This window comes from Dendrobates tinctorius, unplaced genomic scaffold, assembly GCF_039654945.1.
Source record: "Dendrobates tinctorius isolate UK_male_01 unplaced genomic scaffold, ASM3965494v1 ptg000070l, whole genome shotgun sequence".
Taxonomy (NCBI): Eukaryota; Metazoa; Chordata; class Amphibia; order Anura; family Dendrobatidae; genus Dendrobates; species Dendrobates tinctorius.
In genome coordinates, this window is record NW_027361738.1 from 33,294,723 (window position 1) to 33,308,433 (window position 13,711).

General features: G+C 45.0%; 1 protein-coding gene across 5 annotated transcripts in view; it reads right to left on the minus strand.

Moving 5' to 3' along the window:
• The window catches only part of KMT2C (lysine methyltransferase 2C), a 312,840-nt gene extending 299,516 nt beyond the window's left edge, over positions 1 to 13,324 (minus strand). For 2 of the 5 annotated variants that reach the window (XM_073581564.1, XM_073581563.1), the window contains exon 1: positions 12,924 to 13,323. In XM_073581564.1, coding sequence (XP_073437665.1) covers positions 12,924 to 13,066 — 143 coding nt within the window. In that variant the 5' untranslated portion in view covers positions 13,067 to 13,323. Of the gene's footprint in view, positions 1 to 12,923 lie in introns of all 5 variants that reach the window. The other 3 variants (XM_073581567.1, XM_073581566.1, XM_073581565.1) reach the window with 2 other exon arrangements.
• Positions 13,325 to 13,711: the final 387 nt, after the last annotated feature.

Here is a 13,711-nt window from a genome sequence, read left to right on the forward strand (position 1 = left end):
ATACACACCTGTACTTTGTATCTCCCCCACCTCATTGTAGATTGTAAGCTCTCACGAGCAGGGTCGTCTTATTTCGTCTTATTTTGCTTTAATTATTGTATTAACGTTGTTACTTATGACTTGTGTTTTGAAACTGTTAAACTGTAAAGCGCTGCGGAATATGTTGGCGCTATATAAAGATTATTATTATTATTATTATTATTATTATTATTATTATTATTATTAGTGGCGCCCCTCAGCTTAATGGTGTTGCAGCCTCTGTGGCCTTTCAGAAAAGTTGTGTTTATACTGACATACCGTGTGACGCATAGATTGCACACAGGTGGACTTTCACTAAGCATGTGACTTAAGAAGGTAATTGCTTCCACCAGAAATTTTTAGGGGCTACATCGCAAAAGGGGTGAATACATATGCACATGCCAATTTTTAGTTATTTGATCCCATAAATTTAATTTATGCCTATATTTTTCTCATTTCACAAACTTACGGTAGACAATTGAGTGCTGATGTATCACTCGCAAATCGGATTACAAGAATATTTAAACAGGTTGTAATGTAACTAAATAAAAAATCCAAGGGGGGTGAATACTTTTGAAAGCCACTTGAGAGAGTCACATGCCTCTTGATAAAATTGACGAATCTTACTCTAATGCACCCTTCAGTAAAACTGGTATGCAAAATGCTAATCTGGATTGATCCGAGGCAAAGAGTTCTCCACTGCAACCAGTGGCTCTGGAGGATTGTGGTTATCCATGTAACTTGATTTCAATGGCTGGCAATTAATGTAATGAAAACAAGCAGTAAAGAGCCCATCAGAGCGGCTCCTGCCAGTGATGACCCAAGTCCGGACCAGAAAACCCATTTAGGCCGGGGTCACACTTGCGAGTGTGATGAGAGTCTCTCGCATCAATACCCGGCACTGCCGCCGACACTCGGGACCGGAGTGTGCGGCTGCATGTATTTCTATGGTGCTGCCTATACAGTTTGGTCCACAAATATTTGGACAGTGACAAGTTTTGGCATTTTAGCTACTTACCAAAACATATTAAAGATAGTTATTTAATCAAAACTGACTTAAAGTGTAGACGCAGCCTTAATTTGAGGGAATTCACATCCTAATTGGAGTAAGGGTTACAGCTCTTTAATATATAACTGCCTCATTTTTAAGAGCCAAAGCTAATTGGACAATTATCTGAAAAGCACCTTATGTGCTTCATGGGGTTTCCCCCTTTTTAATTCATCATCAATTAAGCAGCTAAAAGGTGTGGAGCTGACTCCTGGTGTGGCATTTGCATTTGGAAGCTGTTGCTGTGAACCCACAACAAGTGTTCAGAGGAGCTCTTAATGGAAATGAAAAAAAAACATCATTAGGCTGGAAAAAAAACCCATCAGAGAAATAGCAGAAATGTTAGGAGTGGTCAAATCAACAGTTTAGTACATTCCACAAAAAAAATGCACTGGTGAGCTTGGGAACTCAAAACGGCCTGGATGTCCATGGAAGACAACAGTGGAGGATGATCACAGAATCCTTTCCATGGTGAAGAAAAACCCTGCACAAATCCGCACAAGTGAAGAATACTCTCCAGAAAGTATGTGTTTTACTATCCAAGTCTGATGTACAATAAAAAAAATGTATTCTATTGTGTTACCGTGTTAGCTAGAAAAATCGATGTAAATACTTTTATGCCCAAATTATTGATGATGCGACTGAAGACAGAAGCAGCTGGATGAATTCTGAAGTTTAACCCCTTCACTACCAAGGGTGGTTTGCACGTTAACTACCGGGCCAATTTTTACAATTCTGACCACTGTACATTTATGAGGTCATAACTCTGGAACGCTTTCATGGATCCCGGTGATTCTGACATTGTTTTCTCGTGACATATTGTACTTCATGTTAGTGGTAAAATTGCATTCAAATAACTTGCGTTTATTTGTGAAAAAAACGGAAATTTGGCGAAAATTTCGCAATTTTCCAACTTTGAATTTTTATGCCCTTAAATCACAGCGATACGGCACACAAAAAACTTAATACATAACATTTCCCACATGTTTACTTTACATCAGCACAATTTTGGAACCAAAATTTTTTTTTGTTAGGAAGTTATAAGGGTTAAAAATTGACCAGCGATTTCTCATTTTTGCAACACCATTTTATTTTTAGGGACCACTTCACATTTGAAGCCACTTTGAGGGGTCTATATGATAGAAAATACCCAAAAGTGACACCATTCTAAAAACTGCACCCCTTAAGGTGCTTAAAACCACATTCAAGAAGTTTATTAACCCTTTAGGTGCGTCACAGGAATTTTTTGAATATTAAAAAAAAAATGAACATTTAACTTTTTTTCACAAAAAAAATACTTCAGGTTCAATTTTCTTTATTTTACCAAGGGTAACAGGAGAAATTGGACTGCAAAAGTTATTGTGCAATTTGTCCTGAGTACGCTGATACCTGATATGTGGGGGGGAACCACTGTTTCGGCGCATGGCAGAGCTCAGAATGGAAGGAGCGCCGTTTGACTTTTTCAATGCAAAATTGGCTGGAATTCAGATTGGACGCCATGTCACGTTTGGCGAGCCCCTGATGTACCTAAACAGTGGAAACCCCCCCCCCAAGTGACCCCATTTTGGAAACTAGACCCCCCAAGGAACTTATCTAGATATGTGGTGAGAATTTTGAACCCACAAGGGCTTCACAGAAGTTTATAACGTACAGCGGTACAATTAAAAAAATCATATTTTTTTCCACAAAAATGATCTTTTCACCCCCAATTTTTATTTTTCCAAGGGTAACAGGACCCTAAAAGTTATTGTGCAATTTGTCCTGAGTACACTGATACCCCATATGTGGGTGTAAATGACTATTTGGGCGCATAGCAGAGCTCGGAAGGGAAGCAGCGCCATTTGACGTTTTTGGCTAGAATTGAGATCGGACACCATGTCGCGATTGGAAAACCCCTGATGTACCAAAACAGTGGAAACCCCCCACAAATGACACCATTTTGGAATCTAGACCCCCCAAGGAACTTATCTAGATGTGTGGTGAGAACTTTGAACCCCCAAGGGCTTCACAGAAGTTTATAACGGACAGCAGTACAATTAAAAAATCAGATTTTTTCCACAAAAATGATCTTTTCACCCTCAATTCTTATTTTTCCAAAAGTAACAGGACCCTAAAAGATATTGTGCAATTTATCCTGAGTACGCTGATACCCCACATGTGGGTGTAAACCACTATTTGGGCGTATGGCAGAGCTCGGAAGGGAAGCAGCGCCATTTGACGTTTTTGGCTGGAATTGAGATCGGACACCATGTCGCGTTAGGAAAGCCCCTGATGTACCAAAACAGTAGAAACCCCCCACAAATGACACCATTTTGGAAACTAGACCCCCCAAGGAACTTATCTAGATTTGTGGTGAGCACTTTGAACCCCCCAGTGCTTCACTGAAGTTTATAACGTCCGGGCGTGAAAATAAAAAAATCGTATTTTTTCCACAAACATGATCTTTTAGTCCCCATTTTTTTATTTTCCCAAGGGTAACAGGAGAAATTGGACCCCAAAAGTTGTTGTCCAATTTGTCCTGAGTACGCTGATACCTCATATGTGGGAGAAAACTACTGTATGGGCACATGTCGGGGCTCGGAAGGGAAGTAGTGACGTTTTGGAATGCAGACTTTGATGGATTAGTCTGCGGGTGTCATGTGCGTTTGGAGAGCCCCTGATGTACCGAAACAGTGGAAACCCCCCACAAGTGACCCCATTTTGGAAACTAGACCCCCTAATGAACTTATCTAGATGTGTGGTGAGCACTTTGAACCCCCCAGTGCTTCACAGAAGTTTATAACGACCGGGCGTGAAAATAAAAATATCGTATTTTTTCAACAAACATCATCTTTTAGTCCCCATTTTTTTTATTTTCCCAAGGGTAACAGGAGAAATTGGACCCCAAAAGTTGTTGTCCAATTTGTCCTGAGTACGCTGATACCTCATATGTGGGAGAAAACTACTGTATGGGCACACGTCGGGGCTCGGAAGGGAAGTAGTGACGTTTTGGAATGCAGACTTTGATGGATTGGTATGCGGGTGTCATGTGCGTTTGGAGAGCCCCTGATGTACCTAAACTATTGAAACTCCCCACAAGTGACCCCATTTTGGAAACTAGACCCCCCACGGAGCTTATCTAGATGTGTGGAGAGCACTTTGAACCCCCAAGTGCTTCACAGAAGTTTATAACGCCTGGGCGTGAAAATAAAAAAAACATTTTTTTCCGCAAAATTATATTTTTGCCCCCAATTTTTTATTTTCCTAAGGGTAACAGGAGAAATTGGACCCCAAAAGTTGTTTTGTAATTTGTCCTGAGTAGGCTGATACCCTACATGTGGGGGTAAAACACTGTTTGGGCACATGGCAGAGCTTGGAAGGGAAGGAGCACCATTTGACTTTTTCAACGCAGAATTGGCTGGAATTGAGATCAGACGCCATGTTGCCTTTGGAGAGCACCTGATGTGCCCAAACAGTGGAAACCCCCAATTATAACTCCAACCCTAACCTCAACACACCCCTAACCCTAATCTGAGCCCTAACCCTAGCCCTAACCCTAACCCTAGCGGGAAAATGGAAATAAATACATTTTCTTTTAGTTTTATTATTTTTCCCTAACTAAGGGGGTGATAACGGGGGGTTTGATTAACTATTTATGGCGGTTTTTATGTTTGGCGGCTGTCGCACGCTAAAAGACGCTTTTTATTGTAAAAATAGTTTTTGCATCACCACATATTGTGAGCTATAATTTTTCCGTATTTTGACCCACCGAGTCATGTGAGGTCTTATTTTTTGCAGGACGAGTTGACGTTTTTATTGGTACCATTTTCGGGCACGTGACATTTTTTGATCGCTTTTTATTCCGATTTTTGGTACGCAGAATGAACAAAAACCAGAGTTTCATGAATTTCTTTTGGGGGGTGCGTTTACACCGTTCCGCGTGCGGTAAAATTGATAACGCGTTTTTATTCTTCGGGTCAGTACGGTTACAGCGATACCTCATTTAGGTAGTTTTTTTATGTTTTGTCGGTTTTTTGCAATGAAAACAATTTTATATAAAAAATAATTATTTTTGTATCGCTTTATTCTGCGAGCTATAACTTTTTTATTTTTTTGCGGATGATGCTGTATGGCGGCTCGTTTTTTGCGGGACAAGATGACGTTTTCAGCGGTACCATGCATATTTATATGCGTCTTTTTGATCGCGCGTTATTGCACTTTTTGTTCGGTGGTATGATAATAAATCATTATTTTTTGCTTCGTTTTTTATTTTTATTTTTTAAGGGGTTCGCTAAAGGGGTTAACTAATGGGACAGTTTTATAGGGCAGGTCATTACGGACGCGGCGATACCAAATATGTGTTCTTTTATTGTTTTTGGGTTTTTTTATTTTGAAAAAATGGATTTATTGGGGAATATTTTTTTTTTTTTTACTAATTTATTTAGCGACTTTTTTTTAAATTATTTTTAACACTTTTTTTTTTTTTTACTTTATTACCTTGTCCCAGGTGGGACATCACTGTCCTGTGACAGATCGCTGATCTGTCACATCACAGATCACTGTGACAGATCAGCGATCTGTCACAGGCACTGCTGCAGACTTCCTCATGCCTGCGCTTTGCAGGCAGTGAGGAAGTCAGCTCCCTGCAGGCCCCCGTCGCCATCTTGGATCCGGGGGCCTGTAGGGAAAGAGCCCCCCGCAGCAGCGCTGCACATTGCACTGCCGTGGGGGGCTCAGGGAAGCACGGAGGGAGCCCCCTCCCTGCCGATGCTTCCCTTTAACCCCCGGTACACCGCGATCGCGTTTGATCGCGGTGTGCAAGGGGTTAACGTGTCGGGGGCGGTCCGTGACCGCCCCTGACACATTGTGCCGGGTGTCAGCTATGATAATTAGCTGACACTCGGCCGCGATCAGCGGCGCTCACCACGTGGGCGCCGCTGATCGCGATGACGTAATATTCCGTCCATGGTAATTAGGTCCATGGTCACATGGACGGAATATTACGTCAATTGTAGGTAAGGGGTTAAAGGATGATACTTTCTACTCAGATTCAAACAAATGCAGCATGGCTGATTGTCTATCTGTACTGCGAAGTGCCGTCCAATGACCCAAAACAACATACTGCAAAAGCAACCAAGGAGTTTTTAAGGCAAAGTGAAATATTCTTCAATGGCTGAGTCAATCACCAGATGTCAACCCCATCGAGCATGCATTTCACAGGCTTAAAATAAGACTAAATATTAGGCAGAAAGACCCACAAACAAGCAACAACTGAAGTAGCTGCAGTAAAGGTCAGCAAGCATCACAAAGGGGGAAACCCAACGTTTGGTGACGTCCATGGCTTCCAGACTTCAGGCCGTCATTGCCTCCAAAGGATTCTCTACAAAGTATTAAGATTTAACATTTTATTTATGGTAAAGGTAATTTGACCAACTACTTTTGAGCCTCTAAAATGTGGAGACTTTGAAGAATAACTTGAAATTCCTAAAAGCAAATGTTTCACAGGATATTTTTGTGCAACCCCTTTAATTAAACCTGAAAGTCTCCACTTCAATTGCATCTCAGTTGTTTCATTTTATATTGAAATAGAAACATACAGAGCCCAAAGATTAGGTCACTCTCCAAATACTTCTGAACATAACTACTTATTGAAGACGCAGGGACTAAGAGGCCAAGTAATGGGATTGAGTATTCATGTACAAACTCAATCCCAACAGTACTATAAATACAACCATGTAAACTCTGCAGCAGAGAGGAAAACACACTAAATGCCACCTACACAGAATTGTCCTGTAAGCCAAAGTCTGACCAATAAAGGGCTTTTCCCTGACTTACAATATTAACCCTTTCCCCCTGCAGCCAATGTTCATTTGCATTTATCCCTCCTCTTCTTCCAAGAGCCATAACTTATTTTTCTGTTGACATTGAATGACATCTATTTTAGAGACATGGTGGTACCAATTTTTTTGTATTTTTTTTAGATTTTTTTTTTTTTTAAATATAAACACAAAAAAAACATACTTTACATTTTTTTTTACCCTCTTATGAGACATGATGCTACAATCACAGTATGCTGTGAAAATCACATTTACCTATGAAGCAGAGCCTGGGTAGAGCTTCAAAGGTTTACCAAGATGGCAGCCACTGGGTGACTTCCGCAATGCCATGGTAAACCATTGTTGCCCCATCAAAGTTTGTGAGTGGAATTTAAATGGTTAGCAGCAGCGACTGGAGCACAGGTCTGGCCATTGGTGTTAAAGACCGATGCTGCCAGTGCGCCACAGCTAGCGCCCACCAGGTGCACGCCACAGCTAGCGCCCACCAGGTGCGCATGGCGTTCAGCTCCTGAACCCCTTCCACACATGCTGACTTCCAGGTACATCATTTTGCCTTAAGGGTCTTAATGACTATTCCCTTTAAAGATTCTTGAAATATTACTAAAGATATCATCCAAACCAGAGACCACCAGCTGTAGAAGCTTCTTTTGGAGTTTCTTCTCACCAGTATAGAGCAGGGTTCTGGTTTACAGGGTGAGATTCTTTTGATGCTGCCATCAGCAAGAACATGTACGCATATTTGCACTCCTCTAGAAGGAAGAAAATCAAAAGCCCATCAAGAAGCAAGAACCATTAAAAAAAACTGTCCATAAATAGTTCCCTTGGCCATTATCCATACTCCTATATCAAAATCTTTACCGAGTTCCACACTGACTTACAGGAAAGCGAATAGGAGGATTGCATTAGATAGTTAACTTCCTTCTGCAGAGGAGGCAATTTGCACACCTTTTCCAAGGGTTTTAATGGTATGTAAGACGCCATACACTAGCTGGATCTCCAGAACCAGTTCCCCCTTGAGAAACAGTAAGCAATAAAACACAATTTAGGTTATGTGCACAATGCCTGTCAAAGGTAATCTGAGTCCATGATGCACTGTATAAAGCCATAGGCGCTCTGCATGCTGCCATATGGTGCCATAGTGTATGTCGTACAGAACAGCTACTCTCCACTGAAAGACTGAATATAAAGAAGCAAGTCTCAGCACGACTCAGAGGTGCAGTAGCGCCCTACAGGGGTATATTCGGGTGCTGTATGAAGTTGTAAATACCATCATGTGACTATGCCCTATTACTCCAGAAACTCAACTACAGAAGCCAAAATCAAAACATTAAAACAAATGACAGATCTTTCCGAGACTGAAGGTGTTGCCAAAATCTGCACAACGAAGCAAAGCTGGAACAGATATTAAAAAGATATGCACACCACGAGATTGGGGGGGGGGGGGGGGGTTATTTTTTCTGAAATGCATGTATTTTTGGCAAAAATACATTTTTATTGCAAAATTATTCATAAAAAAAAAAAAACAACACTGTTTGCCTTTTAAAGCCTATGTTTTGCACTGTCCCTTTCCTGGCTGCAGAAAGAGTTGACTGAAAATCTGTCAGTGAGCTCCTTCTGATTTGAGAGTTCAACTTTCATATGGTCATAAATCAGCTGAGAGGAGCGCAGAAGAAAAAATGATCCATTATAAACGGTCCGTCCGAACAAACACACTGGCAACTCAATGCGTTCCCAAAGGTGCCTTTTTTAAAGAAATTAAATTAGCAAAAATTATTTTTTAGCAAAAGAAATACATGCAAGATAACAACCTTCCATTATACGAAAAAAAAATATTTTGGAGTCTATCCATCTGAAACTAGAAGTCTGATCTATGATTACCATACATGGAGTGTATATGTTATTTTAGCATTATTTAGGAGACCCCTTGTAATGTAACCCAATGTAATAAGGAATTGCAACATTTATATCATATCATGCAGCTCTTTCATGGCATTTTGCCCAGCAAAAAGAAAAAAATTATATATATGATAGAGATATATATATATATATATATATGATAGAGATAGAGATATATATATATATATATATATATATATATATTCAGCTCCGGAAAAGCATCTAAATAAAACCGTAGTAACCAGACAGTACAAGGTACAGGACGGTGCCCCCTGCAGAGCACCGCTCAGTACTCAGCAAGACCATCCAAGGTGACAACAGGTCCAGTGCACAGAGTAGCCATGTATGACAGCTGATAGCAGGGCTCCATAGTAAAGGCCTATCCATAGCCTCCACTAGCCGGGCAGCGGAGGATGACTGCAGCACAAGGACAGCTAACAGAATCAGGGGGGTCTCGGCGGCCTGATCTTAGCACAAGGGGATCAGTGTCAAAAGCAAACAGAATAGTCTGTTCTAACACAATGGGGTTACTGTTAAGTGGGTTCTAGTCGGTCTGCAAAAGCGCAGGGGTCAGAGGACCTGTGTTCACAAATGACCAAGGTGTTTAGTCAAAGAAAGGGGTGTTATGCAAGCCGGAAGCCGGAGTGTCAGCTATCTGTAAGCCGGCCCAGCTGTGACAAGTACATTCGCCAAGTCCAACAAGCACCCCCGACAAAGCTCTGATTACAGAGAGATGGGTGGGCATCAGAGTTGAGCGAATTTTTTGGCGGCAAATATTGTTTTTGCAATATTCTTCGAATGTCACTGGAGTCAGTGGGAGTGGAAATGACAGAATATGATCGGAACCGATCAAACGTAAATTTGTCACGAATATGGCAAATTCAGGTTCGGCGGCCGATTCCAAACACATTCGTTCAACTCTAGTGGGCATCTCACGCACAGCTACAAAGGTGGGGGAAAAAAAAAACCTCGGTCCATCAAATTCAAATGTTCTCCACTAATTGTACACCTGTCACTAATTTAACTATAACCCATATGTGTATGAAAAAAAATCATCCAGCCCGGAGATGTAGGAATATTAAGTCCATTTTCTTTGCCTGTAATGTGTGACGTTAGTATCAAACATGTCAGTATTATTATAAGATTTGATTTTCTTTAGTACTTTGTTTTCTTATATATTTTGTATCCATTATGTATCATATTTGTATCACATTTATTGTATATATTGTTTTGTATTTTGGCTGAGAACCTAGACTTCTGTAGGTTTTATTGACCCCGTTAATAGTGTTCATAGACATATCTAATTAAAGAAAAAGTTACGTGTAATGGGCTCCTTGATACAACAAGGGGTAAAGGCAGAGTTTATGCACCCATCTGTAATAATATTCCATCTTTCACTACTATGTGGCACTCCAATAAACATATTCCATATAATATGGGTGCAGTCAATGATGAATCTTTTTCTAGGTTTTAAGGTGAACTGCACAGACACATACCCGTCACTATGGTTTGCAGACTCAAGCAGGTTTTCTTATTTATTTCAGTAGTACTATACATAATGACAAGCAGAAGAATAAGAAAATGTGCCATATGTCTGCAAAAGTAACTTATGTAAAGGAGTCTGCGACTACCCAGCAGAGCCTGGGGAGATGGGACTCTATCTGACGAACCTACAAGGTGTAGTACAAGTCTGTACATGCGTGGGGGAAGAGGCAAATTCAGTTTGTGTAGCAATTGTAGTAGCGTCAATGATTTACGGAGGAATTACTATGGGAAACCCCAGAAAATTATTCCACTACTGGGCAACCCCCTTCTTCCTACATCAATGACACTTGATGTGGGGGTGGGTGTAGCTTTCTAGAATTCTTTCCCAGCAGCCTTCAAGACTGTACCAATCCATATGACAGACGGAGTGGGCACTCACAGAGAAGGAGCATGTGCACAATGGGACAGGTAAGAACGGCGAATATGTAGCAAAGCATCACACCAAAGAATGCATTGCTAAAACGGAACATGTTCATGAGAAGCCGTGCATGAATGATGGACAAGAAACATGTTCCACAGTGGAGAATGAAAAAGTATATGGTAATTGTAGTGCGCACGAGAGGCACTGCGCCACGCAACAGGCGTAGGGGCGCACGCGAGAGGCACCGCGCCACGCAACAGGCGTAGGGGCGCACGCGAGAGGCACCGCGCCACGCAACAGGCGTAGGGGCGCGCGCGAGAGGCACCGCGCCACGCAACAGGCGCGCACGAGAGGCACCGCGCCACGCAACAGGCGCGCACGAGAGGCACCGCGCCACGCAACAGGCGCGCACGAGAGGCACCGCGCCACGCAACAGGCGCGCACGAGAGGCACCGCGCCACGCAACAGGCGTAGGGGCTCGCACGAGAGGCACCGCGCCACGCAACAGGCGTAGGGGCGCGCACGAGAGGCACCGCGCCACGCAACAGGCGTAGGGGCGCGCACGAGAGGCACCGCGCCACGCAACAGGCGTAGGGACGCGCACGAGAGGCACCGCGCCACGCAACAGGCGTAGGGACGCGCACGAGAGGCACCGCGCCACGCAACAGGCGTAGGGACGCGCACGAGAGGCACCGCGCCACGCAACAGGCGTAGGGACGCGCACGAGAGGCACCGCGCCACGCAACAGGCGTGGGGGCGCACGAGAGGCACCGCGCCACGCAACAAGCGTGGGGGCGCGCACGAGAGGCACCGCGCCATGCAACAAGCGTGGGGGCGCGCACGAGAGGCACCGCGCCACGTAACAAGGGCGGGGGCGCGCACGAGAGGCACCGCACCACGCAAGTGGCGTGGGGGCGCGCACGAGGCACCACGCCACGCAACAGGCGTAGGGGCGCACAAGAGGCACCACGCCACAGGCGTAGGGGCGCACAAGAGGCAACACGCCACGCAACAGGCGTAGGGGAGCACAAGAGGCACTGCGCCACGCAACAGGCGTAAGGGCGCAGTACATGCTGCATTGTATCATAGACTGTGAAGCATGATGCTCATTGTGTCATAAAAGTTAAGTAACTGCACAACACCGGATGCAATATACCACAAAGCAGTGTACTCACATCAGAACTAACGGGGGATTCTTCCCTTAGTTCTTTCAAAATAGGCAAAGTAACTGGCCCTATGCCTGTAAAGACCACCCCCCTATCTGATTGCCCTCTCTGACTGCAGGTAGATGAGACAGTGCTATGGATTCGGTGATATTTTTGCACTGTGTGTGTGAATATCAAGGAGTTGTCTGAATGTTTTAAAAACTAAATTGCTGTAAGTTACAAAATTAGAAAAGAAAAAAAAAGTTAAGTCATCTTCTGCTCCATGATGCTTCGGTGGCACAGCAATCATCCCTTGCATCAGCTGTGACACTCGCACATACGACATGAAACAACTGAGGTCGGGGATTGGCTGCAGGTAACGTGCACACTCATGACATCAACAGAGCAAGAGCTGAAAAAGTCTGATGAAGACCAGCGGAGCACGGGACCGACCAGGTGGATACGATTTGTTTCCTCATTTTAAAGCATTTCCTGCACTTTGTGCGATGTTACACTGACTTTAGAAATCACATTGAGCAATATTACAGGTTACGTTGTACTGGCAAAGCCCCAAATGACAAAATAGAGAAGTTCTGCTGGACATGTGGCACAAACAGTAGATGTATGACAGGGAAGGATGCCCACTGTGTGCCCTGTACATCCAACATTGTGCACTGTCTGTACGTGGCATGTGGCAATATGAAAACTGCTGGTCTGTCACATGATTGGGAGAAAAATAGGAAGCAAAGCAGTCAATGTGTAGGCAGCGGTGCAGGGCAGGCGCTAGAGCAGCGGTGCAGGGCAGGCGCTAGAGCAGCGGTGCAGGGCAGGCGCTAGAGCAGCGGTGCAGGGCAGGCGCTAGAGCAGCGGTGCAGGGCAGGCGCTGGTGCAGGTAGCAGGGCAGTGTGCAATAATAAACATTTGTATAGCACTTTTCTCACAATTGATTCAAAAGTGCAGGCAGGAGGGCAGGGTGCAGGCGTCAAGACCCGATGCAGGGCAGGCAAGAGGGCCGGGTGCAGGCAGCAGGACCGGGCACAGGTGCAGGCAGCAGCTCGTCTCTCCCCAGCTGGGTGTCACGGACAGGCACTTACTTCTTGCGGACTCTCTGTAGCGGGGAGGCTCCATCTTTCCGGGGGCGGCCCCGGGGTCTTTTGTCCGTGGCTGCGGGGCTGGCAGGGGCCGGGGGCCCGGGCTGCTCACAGGCGGACTCTAGCTTCTTGTCCTCGGATGACATCCTAGGGAAGAGGGCCGCATTGATCCTCCCCAGGCTCAGGCCGTCGCATCGTCGGGTGGATGTTGCGGGTGACACTGGGGGGCGGATTCGGGGAGGGACGGATATGAGGTGGAGGCCCCGGCTTACCCCTTGGGATAACAACAAAGAAGGAGGAGGGGGGCAGTACGGGAGAAATGGCCCCTCCGGAGCCGCTCCTCAGTCTGTACGCCACGGCCTCACCCCGCTGTCTCTGAGGCAATCCGGTCAGCACGAATCCCGAGCGAGTCACTGTGTGCGACAAGCTGCGTGTGACTCACTTCCCCCTCCCTGCGGGCTCCCAATCTGCAGACACGCATGCGCGCCAGCGGGAGGGGGAGGGTGGGCGCGCTGGTAGTGACGTCACTCAGCCAAGTCCCCGCCTCTCTCACTCTGACAGCAGAGGGCGGCTGAGGTCGCAGGGGAAACGTGGAGCTCCGGAGTAATGACGTCACGGGATCCGGAGTCCCGGCTCTGGGCTACAGTGATCGCGGCTGAGTCCCGGCGCTGCAGCAGCTGGTCATCAGTCACCCGTGCGGCCGTGCACTGGCTGCTTCTGGGCCGGCGGTAACGCCATGTGGTGATCTAATTGACATAAAGCTGCAGCAGAACTGTTACTTTCCTTGTGCT